The 20,246-nt window shown below is 31.4% G+C and overlaps 4 protein-coding genes across 4 annotated transcripts; 3 read left to right on the top strand and 1 right to left on the bottom strand.

The window, feature by feature from the left end:
• Nucleotides 1-4,002: 4,002 nt before the first annotated feature.
• On the top strand, nt 4,003-8,311 carry LOC137836030 (putative polygalacturonase At3g15720). Its single transcript, XM_068644835.2, has 10 exons — nt 4,003-4,219; nt 4,354-4,476; nt 4,580-4,717; nt 5,099-5,269; nt 5,407-5,430; nt 5,978-6,185; nt 6,309-6,390; nt 7,198-7,306; nt 7,434-7,550; nt 7,737-8,311. The coding sequence occupies exons 1-10, from the start codon at nt 4,217-4,219 to the stop codon at nt 7,965-7,967; spliced, it is 1,206 nt and encodes a 401-aa protein (XP_068500936.2). The 5' UTR covers nt 4,003-4,216; the 3' UTR covers nt 7,968-8,311.
• Nucleotides 8,312-8,884: 573 nt separating this feature from the next.
• RBL5 (RHOMBOID-like protein 5) lies at nt 8,885-11,862 on the top strand. Its single transcript, XM_068644836.2, has 5 exons — nt 8,885-9,357; nt 10,092-10,255; nt 10,595-10,770; nt 11,429-11,685; nt 11,784-11,862. The coding sequence occupies exons 1-5, from the start codon at nt 9,083-9,085 to the stop codon at nt 11,860-11,862; spliced, it is 951 nt and encodes a 316-aa protein (XP_068500937.1). The 5' UTR covers nt 8,885-9,082.
• Nucleotides 11,863-12,946: 1,084 nt separating this feature from the next.
• LOC137836028 (Putative thiol-disulfide oxidoreductase DCC) lies at nt 12,947-15,061 on the bottom strand. The gene is made up of 5 exons (XM_068644834.2): nt 14,338-15,061; nt 14,177-14,234; nt 13,747-13,854; nt 13,393-13,485; nt 12,947-13,294 (listed from the first exon to the last, which is right to left on the bottom strand). The coding sequence occupies exons 1-5, from the start codon at nt 14,522-14,524 to the stop codon at nt 13,213-13,215; spliced, it is 528 nt and encodes a 175-aa protein (XP_068500935.2). The 5' UTR covers nt 14,525-15,061; the 3' UTR covers nt 12,947-13,212.
• Nucleotides 15,062-15,921: 860 nt separating this feature from the next.
• On the top strand, nt 15,922-19,450 carry LOC137836027 (Peptidase S24/S26A/S26B/S26C family protein). The gene is made up of 8 exons (XM_068644833.2): nt 15,922-16,173; nt 16,698-16,810; nt 17,003-17,074; nt 17,314-17,349; nt 18,154-18,199; nt 18,520-18,607; nt 19,009-19,066; nt 19,278-19,450. The coding sequence occupies exons 1-8, from the start codon at nt 16,095-16,097 to the stop codon at nt 19,326-19,328; spliced, it is 543 nt and encodes a 180-aa protein (XP_068500934.1). The 5' UTR covers nt 15,922-16,094; the 3' UTR covers nt 19,329-19,450.
• The last annotated feature ends 796 nt before the right edge of the window (nt 19,451-20,246 follow it).

Raw genomic sequence — 20,246 nt, 5'->3', positions numbered from 1 at the left:
CATACATCTGATTTGTTCTTTCAGTTTTTCTTTTCTATTTCTTGCCCTTACACTCAATAAATCATAAATTTGTGGTGAAAATACTCAAATCATCTCTCACTTTTATAATAATTTCTTATTTTTCTTCTTTTTCCATTCATATTACTCAATATAGTATTTTAGTGAATACTCACTTGGTATAAACACAAGAGACTAAAGATGTTTGATTCTCATGCTTTGTTTTTGAGAAAATATTAAGACTTTCACAAGAGAACATTGTTTCTCTTCTTCTTTATCTTCCCTAAACACTGAGTGATTTTGAAAATCAATCTATACCTCAACTTGTTAGATATTTTTTTCTGCAATTATCTCTTCTTAGAGTCATAGTTTGGTCAAGATTATCATGCAATTCATTTGATATTTTATATAAAAGAATAAATGCTACATTAAATGTCATTAATTTTTTGGGCTTTTGAGTAAAAAGTGATGTAGGTGCAACAATTTGTATTTTGAAACTTGACATTTTGTTGTAAGAAAACTTGTAAGATCTTTTGTTCATAAACATTATATTTCTAATAACCAGTTATGGAGTTAGATGCATAATTTGTATTATAGAAAGAGTATATTTCCACCAGGTTCATTATTAAGGAGTTAGATGCATGATTTGTACTAAAAAAGACGATAAAAGTTATATACATTTATATAAATGCTTGTGGACAAAAAGTCTAATACTAATAATACTAATGTTTTCACTACAATAAATTCATTAAATAGTATAAAAAAAATTCATAATAATCAAATTTAGAGACAAAAAAAATTAAAAAATTAGTAATTGTATTAACTAAATAAGATTCTAAAATATACTATTTTAGACACTAAAAAAATATTTATATCTAAGATGGTTTCTATTATTAATAAAAATTTATAAAATAGTTTATTAATTGGTATCTAAATTAGCTAGCGAGGTTTTAGTTACTAATATTTTAGATTATAAATTGGTCTCAATTAGTCTTTTAGAGATTAATTTAGAATCTAAAATATTAGTAGTTAAAACTTTGGTAGTTAAGGGTTAGATACCAATTTAAAAATTACTTTATAAATTTTTATTTAATAACGTAAACTATTTTGCATACTAATGATTTCTTGATCTATAAAATGGTATATAATTTAATCCAATAGTAATTAATTATTTTAGACTCTAAAATTAGTTAGAGTTTGATGATTTTTCTAGTGTTGTTCTAACATCTTTAATTAAAAAAAAAATGCATGTTGATCTTTGACCTAGCATCTTTCAACCTAAAAATAAACTATTATAAGGTAGAGCAATAAATATTTACCCATTTTAACATTGATCTCGAATAAATTAAAAATCCAAGAATTTTCACCTTATTCAATTTTGGTTCGTTATGTAGAAAGTGTTGAGAGATCCTTAGTAAAATACGAAAATATTAAATTAATTTTTATATATATTTAGTTTATTTTTGTTATAATGTGTGAATTATTTTTAGTTAAAAAAAGGGAAGATTAACTATATATATATATATATAAACTATATATATATATATATATAAACTTAATTATTTAATTAAGAAAGTGTAGATATTTTCAAAGAAGGAATAAAGTTGGTAAATTGACAGTTTTACTATAATAATGCCAATTAAAAATAATTTTAATTAACATAATTATTCATCACTAACATTAAAGACAAATAACGGAAATTAAGAGGAGTAATAAAAAAAAAAAATCTTATTAGAAAAAGAGAATTGAATATATATAAATACGTGACAGAATTATTTAGGAAAAACAAAAGTTACTCAAAAATCGAGAGAAGAGGTTGAAGAAAGATTTAGGAAGAAGGAGTTGGTGCTAATAAAAAGAAAGTTGAAGAAAATTATAATTCAAACAATGGAAATAAAGGTAAGAGAAGTCTTTTTTTTTTTAGTTTATTATTTTCATTATAATTATTTTGTTTTATTGTTAAAATTACATGGAAAAAATTGAAAAAAAAAATTATTTTGAGAGCATAGAGTGTTCTTATATTGATGTGAATTTGTAGTGGTTTAGGAGTAAAAGAAAAAAAAAGTTAGATAATATTTTAAGGAGAAAAGACTTTTTGTCATCATGTGATATTATGTGTTTGATTGATGTGAAATATAAGAAAAAATATTTAATTAATGTTCGAGAAATTCTTAGATTGGTATTTTGTAATATTGTGAGAAAAATATATGTTAGAACACTATAAGAATAAATTTATAATGATTTTTATTATATGAAAAATGTTTTTTTAGAATACATACTAAATTTGATTAGTATATACAGTGTATTTTAGTTATTATTTGAACAAATATAATAAATTAATTATGTTGTATTTTGATTTAAGAAAAATAATATTGTTCATTTTATTATATTTTGTTTTAAGAAAATAATACAATATGTTTGTTTTTATTGCATTTTTTTAGAAAATACATTTTTTTTAATGTTAGTGTAATTTCATTTGGTATTTCTTGAAATGGAATTTTTTTTTATTTCAAATTTGGACAAGTTACACATGTTGAATACAATTTCAATGAAATTTAATATTTCAAATACAACTTCGGATTATTTGTTTTTTATCCATTTCATTTTTATATATTGAATTTTAATATTATTTTCATTATATTCTACTTTGTTTATCTATTTTTATTGTAAAACCACCAATGTTGACAAATTAAATAATAAAATGATGTAGTATAAATTATATCTAAATAACAATTTTTCATTAAAACTACATCTCATTTTTTTAAATGACTTTTAGTTTATATTTTTACAAATTATGGAAGTTATAAAAAATGAATTTTGACTAACTTATACAAAATTATATTTTATTTATACAAGTACTTTCATTAAAAAAAATTATATTAATTGTTTTAGAAATGGATTGTTTTAACTTTAAAAGAAGTAATTAAGGAAAAAAAGGTTATGTTTTTTTTAGGAAAAGCACATATATAGCAATTGTAATTTTTTAATATGATTTTTCTTTTCTTAAAAAACACATAAAAAAGATTTTGAATAGAAAAGGAAGTAATATATTCCAATCGTCATGGCCATGTGCAAATTAAATCATTGAATTGAAGTCAAAACGCAAAAACGCAAAACCCTAAATCCAAATCTAGAATGAAGCGTGGATTTGGGCATGTTCAACCTTAGGAGAATTCATTTTTACGTTATAATATCTTTCATATTATTCTATAAATAACAAAAAATTGATTTATTTTCCACTTAATGCACGGTGATTGAAAAAAGTATATTTATTTTCTGTAAACATAGATTACCATATATAATAAGTAAATATTCTTATAAATTAAGTCTAATATTGCAGATCTTACATCCTAAAATATATAAAATTAGTTTATAATATATCAATTTTTGTAAGATTAAGTTATAAATATTTAGTTTCACAGTTTGAAAAATATATGTATCGCACACTAATATGACACGAACATAATGTTCAGTTTTTTGTTTATAGCAGAAGAATGTTTATGATGGATGTTCAAAATGATTTGTTCTTACTTTTATAGTCATAATAAAAATTTATACAATTAAGAATTTTTAGAAAATTAATGTATTTTTTTAAATTGTATTAGAACACTGCTAGAATTGTCAGAAATCCAACAAATAATTAGACACTTTCATCGGACACCATTTAAGAAATATATTATATAGTTACATGTAGGAGTTAACATGAAAAATATTAAAGATCCAATTATATTTTGATGAAATTTTTTTGTTTTTCCATAATTATATTTCATTTGAAGGAATATACTGAAGAATATTTTCATATATTTATGGACAAGAACGTGGTTTGAAATCAAAGTATAAGTTTTTTTTCAACCAAAAGTTAGCAATCTTTTGACATATTTACCAAAGTTTACTATTGAGTGTAAATGAAGGAGCTTCGTAATGTTGGTTCAGAAGAAAGCGTAGAGAGGTGCATTTGGTTCATGTGCTTACTGTAAAAACAATGTCTTAGTCTTCACAACCCATGTGTTTTCCAATTAGATTGTGTGCACTTTCATTTTCTGCAACGTATCTTTATCACTAAAATGACCCCAATTTAACGTCTAAAATCTGCTTTCAAATACACAGATTCTATAGCTACTCCTTATATATATATATATATATAGAAGAAGAAACTGGGTACGTACATTGCATATATCAGTGTGTGAATCTTCAAGAACACTGAAAATTTGGATATAATATGGTTAGAATCTCACAATGTCACATTCTGTTATATGCTGTAGTGACTTCACTGATATGTTTGATTTGTATACATAAAGTTCTTACAGTGTTATTAACAAAGTCTTATTTGTCATGGAAAATGTTCATTTCATGCAGGAATTTTTGTTCACTGTTTTGATCATTCTGAGTGTTATTGCACCCGGATTGAGCAGCACAACAACTACTTTCAATGTTTTGCAATATGGAGCAGTTGGAGATGGAAAAACCAATGATTCCCCAGTAAATTACAATCATTATATCTCTCATCATTTTAGTTTTCACAAATTATTAGTTTCTTCCATTTTAAACCTGTTAATTATGCCTTTCTGACAATCTTCAACAGGCCTTTCTGAAGGCATGGAAAGACGTTTGCCAGAGCAAGTCACACATATCTCAGCTCATCATACCAGCAAAAAGGACATTCATGCTCAAGCCTACTAGCTTCAGTGGTCCATGCAAATCTAATTATACCTACATTCAGGTAAATATAAGTGAGTACAAATTTTATCTTATAAGTCGGATTTTGTAAGGTGAGAGTTTGTTATCAAGTTATAAATATATAGTTTCACGCAAATCTCATCTTATAGGCATGTTTCGTAAGGTTGAATTGAATTTAAAATTTACTTCTTGCATACTACACTCAGACAAACATGTCGGTATGATCAATTAATGATTTGGGTTGGGTTGCCTTGTGGTAAGAAGTTCTGATACAGATGTTGAAGATCTCACATCGACTAGGAATTATAATATTTTATAGTATATAAATGGGTACAAACCTCATTTTATAAGTCAGTTTTATAAGGTTGAATTAGGTTTAAAGTTTACTTTTCGTAGTAAAATTGAAGTGTTTGTGGGACCTCAGCTTTCAGGGAACATTGTTGCACCAAAGACAAAATCTGAATATTCTGGATTCCACACGAACACATGGCTTGGCTTCTCATTCATCGATGGTTTAATTATCAGTGGAAAAGGGTCCATTGATGGTCGAGGCTCTATCTGGTGGCAACAACCTTGCTTAGGAAATTCACAACCTGTAAGTAAATAGTTACTACTTTTCTTTCTCTTTTTTTTTTTCAGTTTTGCTTTCTCTATTCTTTTGACTACATAATTCCTCATTCTATTCTTTAACAATATAGCCCAAATTTTTATGACTTTTATTTTCTTTTTCAGGGCACAACATGCCGTCCACCAACAGTGAGTAATATCTCTTGATACTTTCATTATCTAAATAATGATTCAAGCTTATTGTCACAATCATTGTTGTTTTTTTCATAAGGTTTATTAGCACATACACTAACACACAAATACTAATACAAGATGAACAAATACTGATACAACACGGGCACATAGATACATACCATCTCTAAATTAATGTATAAAATCCAACAAATATTTTTTCAATTGAAAATTTTATGACTTTTTTACGAGTGTCATTGTTTGATACGAACACGCCATTTAAAAAGTGTGTCTAAACCTCATAGGGTTTACCTGATATTAGGGTTTACCTGATATTATCAGCATAGTGTGACAACTTTGATTTCCTTCAAATTAGAATCAGTTTTTTTATACTGAAAAAACGCATTTGAGAACCAAAATCTAAATCCACCCTTGTACATATTCCTTGTTACACCTAATAAATAGATTGTATTCTCAACACACATGAAAAATCAACACTGCTTTCTCAAATATTTTCATCTTATTTTGTTTTGATAAGCATAAACACATCTTTGTGGATGCACAGGCAGTAACATTCAACAGATGCAACCGACTTCAACTGAAAGGATATACAAGCATTAATCCTGCAAGAAGCCACATGACTCTAACTAGCTGCCAGAAAGGCACCCTCTCTAACCTGCGTCTGGTTGCTCCTGGAACAAGTCCTAATACCGATGGCATTGATATTTCTGGCTCTAGAGACATTCAAGTACTCAATTCTTCTATTGCAACAGGTAATGAACTTTACATTTGCATGTAATTTTACACCCAAATTTGTTGGTAAAATCTTTCAACTTCTCTGTTTCCTATAACATGATTATGGCTGTTATACAAATGGCATGATGGTTTAACTGCAGGTGATGATTGCATTGCTATTAGTGCTGGATCCTCCAAGATCACAATATCTGGTATAACATGTGGTCCAGGCCATGGTATCAGGTTAGTTAGTATTTCGGTGTATTAATGCTTTGAAATCCTATTATCCCTTTGCTTTGGCTTGGGTTTCACATAACTAAGACTTTTGTTCAGTAGTTCCTCAGTAAGACAAGACATTCATATATCAGCTCTGTGAAAATTTATGAGATTCGGACACTTATCTTAAATGGCGTGTCCGTGACGTATCGAACACGGACATTTCTACGACATTTTTACGAAATTCGTAGAACATGTATCAATAAAATGTCCAATTCAAAAAATATTTGTTGGATTTTTGACAATCCTAACACTGTTCTAACACAATTTTAAAAAGAAAAAATACATTAATTTTTAAAAAGCTCAAACTTATTATATAACCTTTTTTATTATGATTATAAAAATAAGGAACAAATCCTTTTGAACCAGTCATGAAAAATATCTTTCTGTCCCAAAATTTTTTTTGAAACATACTCTCGTGCATATAAATCTTTATTGTCAATTAATATAATTCATAATTATAAAATATATAGATTTGTGTTTCCGTGTCTTACACTTTAGAAATTATATGTATCTCTGTGTCCGTGTCGTATCAGTGTTTGTGTCAGTGTTTTATAGTGAAAACAAGTCTAGATTTTACATTAATTGATGGAAACAATATAGAACACTCAGTTTTTTTTTTTTTACACAAAAATGTAATTCTTTGACCCACAAATCCAATTATCAATGATAATTTTTATATAATCCCCCACTTGTTTGGGAGACATGTGTGCTTCCCCAAAGGGTATCATGTTCCTTTACTACTTTCTGATGAAGAAATCACTTTTTTTGTAGCATTGGATCATTGGGAACACGTGGAGAGACCGACATTGTAGAGGACGTGCATGTGGAGAATTGTACTTTGACTGAAACATTAACTGGAGTAAGAATCAAGACATGGCAGGTAATTGACCACATAAAAAAAAACAATGCTAATTACTAAAACATATTTTGGTTACATGCAAAAGTTCTGCAACTTGTCATCATCATGTTGAATATAATAGACTTTTGTATTCTATTTTTTGCATTAGGGTGGTGCTGGATTTGCTAGGAGGATCACGTTTGAAAAGATCAAGTTTGTTCGAGCCAATAACCCCATTATCATTGACCAGTTTTATTGCCCTCATAGATCGGACTGCCAAAACAAGGTACCACAAGAAGATAATAACCAACCAATTTGACTGTTTATCACACTACAAGAAATATTGATGTTAGTCTCGCCAAAAAACTCACAAAACTTCGAGACTAACATCAATTAATATTTCTTATAGTGTCATAACTAACATTTTACTCCAAAAGTTTACTAACTTTTTTCATGTTGTTTCTCTTGAAAGACTCAATCAATCAAGGTAAGTGATATAACTTACAAAGGAATTGTTGGGACATCATTGACGGACAAAGCAATCAATTTGAGCTGTGATGAAAACGTGGGATGCTCCAACATTGTGCTTGATCATGTTTATATAACGTCTGCAGTTCCAGGGAAGAAGGTTTTCTCCTTTTGCCATAATGCACATGGAACAGCCACCCACACCAAACCATCCGTAAAGTGTCTGCTCAAGTAGCCCTTCCACAACAATTCATCTGTGGTTGTCTTCTTCAGAATTGGCATATATGTTTGTTGCATTTTCTTTTTCTTTTGATCATTCATGTAAAAGATTTGTGTTTTAAATAGTATTATCAGAAGAAAATAGAGTTATACTTGTTCGAGTATATTCTACTGAGAGTTTATTGAACTTATCAGGTCACTTGGTATCGGGTCGTTATCGGACCATCGATAATATATTGTCCAACGCACGAGTTGTCACTTTCGGTGAGGATGTGTGTTGGAGATCTCACCTCAATTAGATGAGGATATTTCATCATTATATATGTGAATGCAAATCTCACCTTATAAGCTGATTTTTTATGATGTTGAGTTAACTTTCAAATCTACTTTTTTTTTATCAACATTCAAGTAAATTAAGAGGGATACAAAAGGGGTATCCCAACCCTTTTACATAAACCAAACCACATTAAGAATCTCTAAGAATAAAGAAATGAACAAACACCCCAGAAGTGCATAAGCTAGACATCCTATTCCAGCTAGCACCGTGCTCGTATTGGAATGCTATAAGCACTGCAAAGTGCAACTACAAAATACACCAAAATATTAGTTATCTCCCCCACTCATTGACTTAAAATCCACTTCCTACTAATACTTAATATTATCCCAAATATTTGTTCACAACCACATTTTTTTCAATGTTTTAAAATAAAACAATAATATATTTAGTCAATAACATAAGGGTGTGAAAATACTATGCTGAATACATATATATATATATGTACGTGTCAAGTGATACGTATGATTAGTGATTAAGCCAATCAAATGTTGTCCTACTTTTGAGTTTTGTGTTTATTTTGCAACCAACTAATTACTAGACCGAAATAGATATTGAGATGCAAATGAGAATAAGAGAAAGAAAAAAGTTGAAGGTATGCAATATAATGTAATGGATGGTATAATATAATGTAACGAATTCTATAAGAAGGAAGCATGGTTACCTAATTTAACTGCTAGGCTAGCCAACGGCAAGGAGGGTGGGTAGATTGGTTGTTATTGCAGTTGCATGCCAACACAACAACATATTTCATTGTCTGTTTTTGTGTCTGTGTTGCAATCTGCAATCCCAACAGCATGGGGAAGAGACCGCCGCACATGTCCGACATAGAGGCGGCACGGTACCCCCCACCGCCACCACCTACTTTCCACATGCCACAACCTCGTCTGTGGTTTTCATGGTTGGTGCCACTCATTTTTTTGGCCAACATTGCCATCTTCGTCTATACCATGTACGAGAATGATTGTCCTGCATACTCAAACGACGACTCTTGTCTTTTCACAAAGTATCTGGGCAGGTTCTCCTTCCAACCTTTCAGGGAAAACCCTCTTCTTGGCCCTGCCATCCGCACGTGAGAATAATTCTCTCCCTCTCTCACCCAAAGCTTTTCTGCATTCCTCACCATCATCGTGGATCACATTGAACCATCTGCATGAAACAATAATTTTCTCTTTGATTAAGGATGCATGCATCATCAGATGATTTTTGTTGCTTGAGGTGTTACCTTAACTGAAATGTGTCAAGTTGATGCCTTACGTGAAAGTTTTTATAAAAACAAATGCCTAGTTTATCATTATGTGTCCTCTTTCCATTGGTAACAATGCATGCATAATACACGGGTAGAAATAAGGATGCGTGCATTAGACAGATGATTGTTATTACTTGAGGTGTTAGCTTAACTGAGATGTCAAGTTGCATAGTTATACATAACATGAAAATTTGTATAAAAAAAAGATGCATGCATCATCCTAGTTTATCATTATGTGTCCTCTTTCCATCGTTAACAATGGATGTATGATGCACGGGGTAGAAATAAGGATGAATGAATCATCAGCAAATGATTTGTTATTTACTTGAGGTGTGTCAGTTTAACTAAGATGTCAAGTTGCATAATAATGTTTATGAAAGTTTTTAAAAAAAACAAGGATGCTTGCATCATCCTAGTTTATCATTATGTGTCCTCTTTCCATTGCTGACAATGCATGCATGATGCACGGGGTAGAAATAGAAATAAAAATAAAACAATGTTGAGTTTCACCTTGGTTCTTCATTCATTAATGGGGCTGTTGTATTAACTTTCTGCAGGCTGCGGCTGTTAGGGGCACTTGAAGAGGATCTAGTGGTGAAACGATATGAAGTATGGCGCTTCTTCTCCTGCATGTTTCTTCATGCTGGAGTCGTGCATTTACTAGCCAATATGTTCAGCCTTCTCTTCATAGGGGTTCGGCTTGAGAAAGAATTTGGATTTGGTAACTACTGAATTTTTTTTTATCAATAAAGAATAAATAAAATGAAACATTTCAGAAGTGTTCCAACCCTTATATAAATAATTACAACATAAGTTTCTTATCTCCCAATCTGTTGGGTATACCACCAACATTACAATACATCAGCCACATTAACATACCATAACAAGATACAAGAACATGTCAATATACAATTACATCAACCCTCCAAAAGAACACATTCTCAAGACAATACACAAAAGTCCAACAACTAAACTCAGTCTTTGCTAATGAATATTTTTACAGATTGAATTGAACCTCTATGATTTTCTTTAGTTAAATTCTTCTCTGTGGATTTGGCAGTGAGAATTGGACTCTTGTATATGATTTCTGGTATTGGCGGAAGTTTGCTATCTATTTTGCATTTGCAAGAAGCTAGATCAAGTACGGTGTCAGTTGGTGCATCTGGTGCACTTTTTGGTCTTCTGGGAGCCATGCTTTCTGAGCTTCTAACTAACTGGAGTATCTATGCAAATAAGGTACTTTATATAATCTATCAGCATTGGAAGACAGTTAGTGTTGGAAAAATCAGAATTAATTTTCATTTTTTGGTGTAGATACAAAATGGACATTTGCGGAAACAATAAGCAGATAATAGAAAATAAAGTAAAATAAAATAATCACAAGTAGGAAAACCTTCTCAACTTGAAAAATAAAAACTCACAGGACATATCTAGAAAATGTTTTCATTATGAAAGTAGGATTACAGTAGTTGTTTCTCTCACTCTGGGAGGATAACACTTAATTTCACTCAAGAATGATGAAATACAAAGTCTCTCTAGCATCTCACTAGGATTTCTAATCTCACCATTATGGTGGTTATCTGTTCTAGTGAGATGCTAGTCAGACTTTGTATTCCATCCTTACTGGGTGAGATTAAATGGTATCCTCACAGAGTGAGAGAAACCAATATTGTAATCCTACTTTCATAGTGGAGACATTTCCTGTACTAGGTCCCATGGATTTTACTTCTCAAATTGAGGAAGTTTTCTCACATTTCATTATTCTCTTATGCTCTATTTTCTTTTATCTGTTCATTACTTCCGCAAGTGTTCATTTTGTATTTGCACCAAAGAGGGAGAATTAGTTCTGATTTTTCCAAGAGGAAAGACAAATTTTAATCAACACTTACTTCAGTGTGCAGCTCTTGCAAGCCTTTTGATCATTGTTGGCCTAAACTTGGCTGTTGGATTTCTACCTCATGTGGACAATTCAGCTCATGTTGGAGGGTTCTTGGCAGGATTCTTCCTCGGTTTTGTCCTTTTAATGCGCCCTCAATACGGATATGTAAATCGCAAATATATTCCTCCAGGATATGATGTGAAACGCAAATCAAAGTACAAATGCTATCAGTATTTCTTCCTGTTTGTGTCACTGATAATTTTAATTCTGGGGTAAATGGTTACAGTTTTCTTACATGTCAATTTTCACAATGCATGTTCATGCCTTGTATAACATCCATGAGCCTGATTCAATGACTACAACTTCACAGATTTGCATATGGCCTGGCCAAACTGTTTGTAGAAAATACAGCTCAAAAATATCCCTTCCTACAAAGTTATCCACGATGAAGGGTTCTGATTTCACACTCAGTTCTTCAAGTTTGCATGTACAAACTGAAAATCTTCCCTTTTAGAAGCTTTTACAACAGCACATAAAGTCTTGCAGAAACAGATAAATAAAGCTCCATCACTTTCTTTGGCCTAAGAGATCTGCATGATTTGCTGCAACTGCTGAGAATTTTGGTTTGAAATTCTTTCTTCTTCCCAGTTACATGATTGTTTATGCTAGATCCAGAAGAAAAGGGCAAAATCCAGTTCTTGAGAGATTAGACACTCTATACATGTATCAACTTGGCTTCTTATATGGATAGAAGAAATTCTTGAATGTTGACTTCCTAATTATCAGACCATGTGGAATAGTGCTAAAGTGTACTACCATCATTTATTCAAAACTGTTCTGTTTTCTACTTCCAGAATCAGCTTGTATGTAGATCTTATCACAACTGAATCCAAACACAATGAATATAGTTCTTCCTTTTTTTGGTGGCGGAACTAATATCTCATCCAATAGAAAGGAAGAAAAGAAGGAAAAATCGAGGTTTAGATTTAATTTATTTCTTTGTTAAAGCTGGTAGTTACAAAACTAGCAAATTTACTGCACGATTTTTACACTTCTGGCACTTAGTAGTTAAAGATTTATTTTAAGGACAGAGTCCTTTGCTTCCTATTTTCCTGTACCTTGTCATTGTATCAACCCTAATAATTCTTGATTAACTGAAAAATAATCAATGTCAAATGGAAAATGTAGCTATCAAGTTGCATAATGATACCTAACATGAAAGCTTTTATAAAAAAAAAGGAAAATGTAGCTAGAATCTTGACAAACATGCAGACAGAATGGAACAATATACATCTTAACATGCTTTTAGGTAAAGAACATATTTGTGAAGATTTCAAGATCTCACTACAACTAGATTCTTAACCAATGAATAGTTCTTCCTTTTTTTTATCTAATATGATGGAGATTTGAGTCTTTGGTTAAACTTAATTCTTTGTTAAAGCTGAAAAACATAAATTGTGTCAAACAAAGAGACATTTTTTATCATACAAAGACCCCAAACAGTTAAACAAGAACAGTTATAAGAAGAACACATTTAGACAGCTTAATTAATGATTCCTGATGAAGCTATGAAACTATTGGGAGTATGTAGTGGCATAATTTGGTACAGAAAAAAAATTATGAATTGATGTTCTTCTCTACTTCTATAAAATAAAACAACAAGTAAAGTTCATATACAGAGCAGTACATGGTAGCTTCAAAAGATTTGAGGACAACATGATCTGACAACAACTATAAAGAACCCCACTTTTTGAACTTGGCAGGTTGCTATTATCCCATGTACTCATGCCAGGATGATGCTATATTTCACATGATTCAGAACGACCAAAAATCGTGTAACGGTTGTTTGCAACATTGTCATAAACAAAATCTCTGATAAACCTGCAATCATCCATGACATATATCATCAAGCTTGTTGCCCTTAAGCAAATAAAGAACACCATGAAATCCACAAAGCAAGAGGGGAAAATACTACTTACAGAGGAACAAATTGAAGAAGAATTGCTAGTTGTGGAAATGGCAAGTTTATGTATTCCATTATCTTCAATACGGCTTCTGACTTTATGTACGATCTAGAATCAACCAGACAGTCAATTTTTTTATAAAAGCTTTCATGTTAGACATCATTATGCAATAAAAAGTCATTTGTTTCCACTGTTAATTCTTTTTTCTTGTAATTTACAATCATGAAGTTCTTGTTTCCTCACATATACATTAACTTGGTTGAGGAAATAATGGAAAATTTAACAGAAAAAGGGTGATCTTATTGTGATGAAAATTGTTGAAGAAACCTTAAAATTTTTACAAAAGCTTTTGAACCTTCAATAGCATACCTGTCCTTTTCAACCAATACAACACTTGAGATGTCATCAGGAGCTCTTCCTGATCTCCTAAGCAACATTTTACCCGCTTCACTCTGAAGAGCTTCATATCTAATTGTCCTAACAATCATCAAAAAAGCGTAAACAAACGAAAATAACTGATCAACTTTTCTTTAGTCGACGTGGGATCTCAACACAGTTTCACGATAGGCCCAACAAACTCTCACGTTTAAATGGCTCTGATACCATATTAAACCTAACTCACTCATAATATAAGATGAGTTTGCACCTACTTATAAAGAACAAAATATCCTAATTTCTATTAGAGATCCCGAACATAAAGAAACAACTTCAATATACAACTATAGGAGATAAAATTTTAATGTGAGAGTAATCAAAGGGAGGAATTATCACAAGGAGAAAGAAAAAAGGGATCATGTACTTATTTCTATCGTTATCACTGACGAACTTCACACCCCCGTTGCACAAGTTGCATACTCCTGAGTCACAAGAAAGATTTTTCACTCAACCTTAGCATGGAAGAAAAAATCACTTGTTTGTTAAAGGTAGCATGAAGAAAAAAGACGATAGAGGGTTAATTACCGTCAAACAGCATGATGGGTCGCTTGTCTTGGTCGAAGAAACTGGAAGTTGCTTCAACCCAGTTGGTTGTGTCACCACGGGGTTGTGACAGAGTGGCAAAGGTGCTGAATTTCCGACCAGACATCGAGCACACGCTTGAGTTGAAGCTCCTGACACAACCAGAAAGTGTTGGAAGTTGAAGAGCCATTGAACTCTGAGAAACACCAAGCCCTGCAAAAGGAAAAACCAGATAAACTCTTCAGAAACATACTCTTGTCAATTTAATTGAGTTTTAAACAAAAGGGTTAATTTTGAAGTGATTTTTTTAAGGATGTTATTGTAAAAAAGACTAATTGCTAAATTACAAGTGAACATGTAATATTTAAAATATTAATGCAACATGGGTAGGAAGAAATGTTTCAGAGTTCTAAGAAAAAAAAATGTAGAGTTCTTTGCTTAAAATATTGAGAAATGTCATGAACTTTATAGAGGTAATCTCCCATGTGAAATTTTCATCTGATTTATCTTTTTCTGTGGGTGTTATTATGTCAAATCTTTTGTAAGATTTGGTTATGAAATTTTGTATAAAACTTGTATTTTAATAATTGTTTATTCATATTTAAATGTTTCTAATAAGTCTAAAAACTGTTGTAGATAAGATTTTAGATGTCATGAAACTTTTGTTTAAAGAAGTTTGTAGCAGAGGTAACTTGCAATGTTTTCTATGCAAATATTTGATTATAGTAGTGACACGACAGTGTAATTTGAATGTAAGTGAGTGCTCAGAGAAAAAAAAACAAAATATCCTTAATTTTTTTTATAAATTTATATAATTTATAATTATATATACATATTTTTGTTTTTGTATTGTATCAGTGCTCATATATAGAATATTACAATATTCTATTTGTGTTGTGTGAATTTGTGGGATGAAACCCTCTTTCTATTTAGATAATCGATGTTGTTATTTTTTCTTTAATAATGTTTGAAGGGCATAATTAATATTGAAGGACTGTTTCATGAAAATTGATGTTGATGTTTGAAGGAGAATAATTCAGGTTAAACTAATTTAGAATTTTTGAATATTTTATATTTTTATTTAAATACGGTATTAAATATTTAAAATTTGTATTTATTTAAAAAATTTAATATTTTAAATTTTTATTTAAATAGAACATTAAATAACTCTCTCTATATCTTCCTAAAAGGTTTCATCTTTAGGTTTTATCTCTTACACAAAATCAAAGTTAATGCAATTGTATTAGGGATAAACAAGTTAGGGATTTTGACCAAATCCTTATTTATTGACCATGTCGACCAATGATATTATTATCAACTCTGACTTAAAAAAGATAAAATCTAGAGGGTTTAGGGTATTCTTGAGAATTCTTTTAACTATTTTTCTATTTTAATTAATTTATTATTTATTATGTTAATTCTAGCTTTAACTTCAACATGTTTCGAATGTAATAAAAATAATATGATACGGCAATAAAGATTATTTATTATAAATTTGAAATATAATATATACTTAAAATCTAAATAAATATTTAAAAATATTATTCGTAATATTAAATGACCTACATGATTAAAATTAAATCCATAATAAAATATCCTCTTGCAAACGGGGGAAAACAAAAAGGAGAGTTACGCCTTGGTGTTGCAGTGAAGTTGGGACTTGCAGCAGCAACCATAGACTTCTGCGTTTCGCGTTCTGCGTTCTGCGTTTTGCGTTCGTTCTTCGTTCTGCGTTGAAGGGAAGAGAAGAAGCAACAACAATGGGTTGGATCGGAGAGACTGTGGATTCCGTCAAATCTCTTCAGATCCGGCAGGTTCTCACCCAGGCCGTTAGCCTCGGTTCGTTCTTCTTCTCCTCTCTCTTTTTCCGTTTCAATTTTTCATTTTATCTACCCTCAATTTCCTGTGCCTACACTCCAAAATCAATCCAAATTGCAACTTCTGCAACCAAATTCTTCACTCCCCACTTTTTTAGGGTTTTTATAATCAACTCCGATTGCCAATTTTTTCACTGTTAGCATTTGCAAGAGCATTACGCGAGCATGGATGTCTTTAGGGGTTTATCTTTAGCGGCTCTCACTCTCACTGTCACACTGCCAGGTTATAGATTATGAGGATCAATATGATTTATTGTAATTCGATTATGCAGACAACATAGGGATTGTGTTTGTCTTCCGTACTTTATATGATTCCTCTATCATACTCAAAGTTTATATATGTATATGCTGCAGACAGTAATTCAACATTTGGTTGATGACTCTATATAGGCTATAGTGTTTAATCACAAGTACCGTCGACAATGTGGTTTTCTTGGTCTATATGTAGGGTTTTTATTTACCAAGGTAATTTATGTTTTGACTCAGGCATGATTGTTACGTCTGCGTTGATAATATGGAAGGCATTGATGTGCATTACTGGCAGTGAATCTCCTGTTGTTGTTGTTCTTTCTGGAAGCATGGAACCAGGATTCAAGCGGGTGAGTCGGTCTTATGCAGGAATGCTTCTGTTTTTTTTTTTTTTTTTACCATTAATAGTATTTTTGTGTTTCTTGTACTCTTGATTCCGGATATATTTCAATGAGAGAGAAGCTGTGTATATATGTAAACTATTCTTGTGAGCTTAATTTGTCTGCTACTTTGTGGTTTTAACAAATGCGGCTAATGTGCAGGGAGACATCTTATTCCTGCACATGAGTAAAGATCCAATTCGGGCGGGGGAGATTGTTGTGTTTAATGTGGATGTAAGTTCTCTCTTGGGTTGTTTCTTTATATATTGCCTAGCTAATTTGTATTTATCAGAATCAATCTATAAAAAATATTGTATGAGTACCATTGTGAATGGCTTAACTCAGAATAATAGGTTTGCTTAGTCTTGTTAGTTATATTCATAGTTTGATTCTCTGTTTTCTGCTCACCACTTTCCTGTCATTATTGACGTAAATGAGATACTTTATTGACATGTATTTTTTTATTTATTTAGGGGCGTGAGATTCCAATTGTTCATCGTGTAATTAAGGTAAGCACCTCTGAGACACTTAAATTGATTTTTGGATGGAAAATTAGGGAAAATCGGTTCACAGCATTACATGGGGAGATCCATTTCATAAGTGTGTTGCTGAAGTGCTGTGCTTATTCAGTTTGATGTGATGTGACTACGAACCAAATCCTAACCTGGGTTTTATCGACATATGTGCCATCAGTTTGTGGTTCTCCTTATTTTAATCTATTGACGTAATCTTTGAAGCATAAGGAACATCAATGTAGATTGCCATTAGAACTTTCCTCCTTCACTCTCTGCCCCTCTTTTGTTGCGTGATTGAACTACTTAGTTATTTCCATTGACAACATTGTGAAAACCTGAGAGGATCATAATCTCAGGGTAATGGATATGAATATCATCGATTACTTGGGACTATCATTCCTTGCAAAAGGAAACTTCCTGAATCTCCAAACACACATGCATATTCACTAGTTTAACAGTATGCTTTCTAAAACACGCCTACTTTCCTCCTTCAATCACTGCCCTTCTCTTGTTGCTTAAACTAGTTTTATCAACTTATTGTCACTGAAAAATGGAGAACATCAAGAATCTCTGGATAATTCATAAGATTGATTAGTTGGATTTATCCTTCTTTCCAGCAAGAAACTCTTCAATCCCTCAAGTGCACACATGTTCACGCACACTTACATATTCACTTGTTTAAATTCTATATGTTTTCTAAAACACGAACTCTCTGGTTTAGCATTCTCTATGCTTTCTGAAATTTATGATAATTATGGTTGCCCTGTTTTAGAGTCTCAATACTTGATCATTCTGTAGGTACATGAAAGGGAAGATACTGGAGAGGTTGATGTTCTCACAAAAGGTAATGTCTGGTTCATGACTAGATTACTTAATGGAAATGTTGGCTATATTGATTTTTTGGTCCTCCATTTTACAGAAATACTAGTGATGCTTGCAACACACTTTTTCTAACACATTATTATTGAATGAATTTTCCAGTAAAAGAAATGGACCCATTCTCTATTTTGTGAGAAATGCTTGAAGTGTTTTAGTTCAGTCTATTGTTGGGATCTCTCTTGTACTACACCTACTAGAGTGCAAATTTTGAAATTCATTATTTTCTCTAGTATTCTATTTCATAATGCAGTGCTCTCCCTTGATTTATTTTGTTGTCTTTGGCAGGAGACAACAATTATGGGGATGACAGGCTATTGTATGCTCATGGTCAGCTTTGGCTGCAAAGGCACCACATAATGGGTAGAGCTGTCGGGTATGGTATTTTGTTTAGTTACACTTGCTCCACTTATTGTATAACTGTTTTCTAAACCTGCTTTGTTATAGCCACACTCACTTGTTGTGGCAACCACACAAAGTTATTTATAATATTTAGGTTATATGTTTCAAGTCTCCAACTATAATAAGAGAGAGAGATGTGTGACATCAACGAAGTAGGCTTTTTTTGGCTACATGCTAAATGCACTAGGGGAGCATAGTATCTAACAATGTGCGCAATTTACACCCAATAAGCTCTTGAATATGAGCATCATCCTTAGTGTTAATCCTACTTTATCCCGTAATGATACCAACAGTTTGACATTTAATATTATGAAGCATTTCAATTGGTAAGTAATTTTCTGGTACTCTAAAAATTGTCTGTATTGTCAATGGCAGGTTCTTACCTTACGTGGGCTGGGTGACCATAATTATGACTGAAAAGCCTATTATCAAGGTTTGTTTTCTGTGCCAATCTATTGTGTTCATCTAGCTCGTGTAGGGTGTTTACGGTTTGAAACTTAATAGTTTTGTTGTGATGCTGATTTATGCAAAACAATGGATGATATTTTACTCTGCGCTGCCATAAAATGACCATTTTCAAGATGCATGACATATTTTAAGTTGAAGCAAGTGTGAAGTATTCTAAAGCTGTCTCATCTTTGCAGTATATTCTCATTGGTGCTTTGGGGTTGCTCGTGATAACTTCAAAAGATTAAATGATATGGTAGTATGAGCAGACATCATGGTTTTCTTGAAGGTGTCATTTTGTACCATTCATAGTATGGAGGACTATATAATGTTAAGAATTAATGCAAAAATAGTTGAATTTTGATATTTACCTTGATGAGTTGGCATCTGATCGAACCCCACCGCCCCCCTCCTTTATATTCTTCTACTTTGGTGCAGTTCCTTATCCACAATGTCACCTGCTGTCTATGTTCATAAAAGGCTGCTTAGTTCTTTGCGAAATTTTTTAGCTTGCCCATGCTTTACGAATCTAATATAATTATTGAAATTTTTATCTTGATCGATCCTAAACGAAGCTAATATAATATTTGTGGGGGTTATTGGATTTTTGTAGTTGGTTATTTGTAGCTTTCACCCCTTTTTAGTATGATCACGGATTTCCCTTGGGTTACTCAGCCTGATCATACCATGTACTTTGTGCCACCCTATACTAAATTTGGAAATATCTTTTTATCTTTTTTTGTGTTATTTCTATACATAATGAGGAAGATGTTTTTGGATACGGTATTGTTTTTAGATTTACAAAATTTAGAATTTTTTTTGATTTGAGATAAGTCCATGGATCATATAATCCAGAAGTTAATTTTATATTTAGAAAAAACTTCCAGATTATGTAATCTGAAAATGCATTTCTTTTGAATTACATAATTTGAAAGTGAATTTTATATTAAAAAAAAAATTGGATTACTTAATCTGAAAGTAAGTCTCGTATAGAAATATCATTCGGATGATGTAATTAGGAGTCTAATTAGACTATGAATTTAGAAAAAAAAATTATATAATGCAAAATATTAAAGAAATATATTTTTGAAATCCACCAATTCAACTTACCAAATATATACCAAAAGGAGATATTAATCTTAGTGCCAATCTTTTATCATTCAGAC

The sequence above is a fragment of the Phaseolus vulgaris genome, chromosome 5 (genome assembly GCF_051622355.1).
Source record: "Phaseolus vulgaris cultivar YP4 chromosome 5, ASM5162235v1, whole genome shotgun sequence".
NCBI lineage: Eukaryota > Viridiplantae > Streptophyta > Magnoliopsida > Fabales > Fabaceae > Phaseolus > Phaseolus vulgaris.
The sequence above is the reverse complement of the archived record's forward strand: the minus strand, read 5'-3'. Positions and strand labels throughout refer to the sequence as shown.

Bases quoted from the DNA above. Each gene is read 5' to 3' on its own strand.
- LOC137836030 (XM_068644835.2), top strand. The intron at 6,391-7,197 runs GTTAGTTAGTAT...CTTTTTTTGTAG, and splicing joins GGTCCAGGCCATGGTATCAG to CATTGGATCATTGGGAACAC. The intron at 7,307-7,433 runs GTAATTGACCAC...TTTTTGCATTAG, and splicing joins TAAGAATCAAGACATGGCAG to GGTGGTGCTGGATTTGCTAG.
- RBL5 (XM_068644836.2), top strand. From the start codon at position 9,083: ATGGGGAAGAGACCGCCGCACATGTCCGACATAGAGGCGGCACGGTAC. The intron at 9,358-10,091 runs GTGAGAATAATT...AACTTTCTGCAG, and splicing joins CTTGGCCCTGCCATCCGCAC to GCTGCGGCTGTTAGGGGCAC. The intron at 10,771-11,428 runs GTACTTTATATA...CACTTACTTCAG, and splicing joins GGAGTATCTATGCAAATAAG to TGTGCAGCTCTTGCAAGCCT.
- LOC137836028 (XM_068644834.2), bottom strand. From the start codon at position 14,524: ATGGCTCTTCAACTTCCAACACTTTCTGGTTGTGTCAGGAGCTTCAAC. The intron at 14,235-14,337 runs GTAATTAACCCT...CTTGTGACTCAG, and splicing joins ACCCATCATGCTGTTTGACG to GAGTATGCAACTTGTGCAAC. The intron at 13,855-14,176 runs GTACATGATCCC...GATGATTGTTAG, and splicing joins AGTGATAACGATAGAAATAA to GACAATTAGATATGAAGCTC.
- LOC137836027 (XM_068644833.2), top strand. From the start codon at position 16,095: ATGGGTTGGATCGGAGAGACTGTGGATTCCGTCAAATCTCTTCAGATC. The intron at 17,350-18,153 runs GTAAGCACCTCT...ATCATTCTGTAG, and splicing joins TTGTTCATCGTGTAATTAAG to GTACATGAAAGGGAAGATAC. The intron at 19,067-19,277 runs GTTTGTTTTCTG...TCATCTTTGCAG, and splicing joins CTGAAAAGCCTATTATCAAG to TATATTCTCATTGGTGCTTT.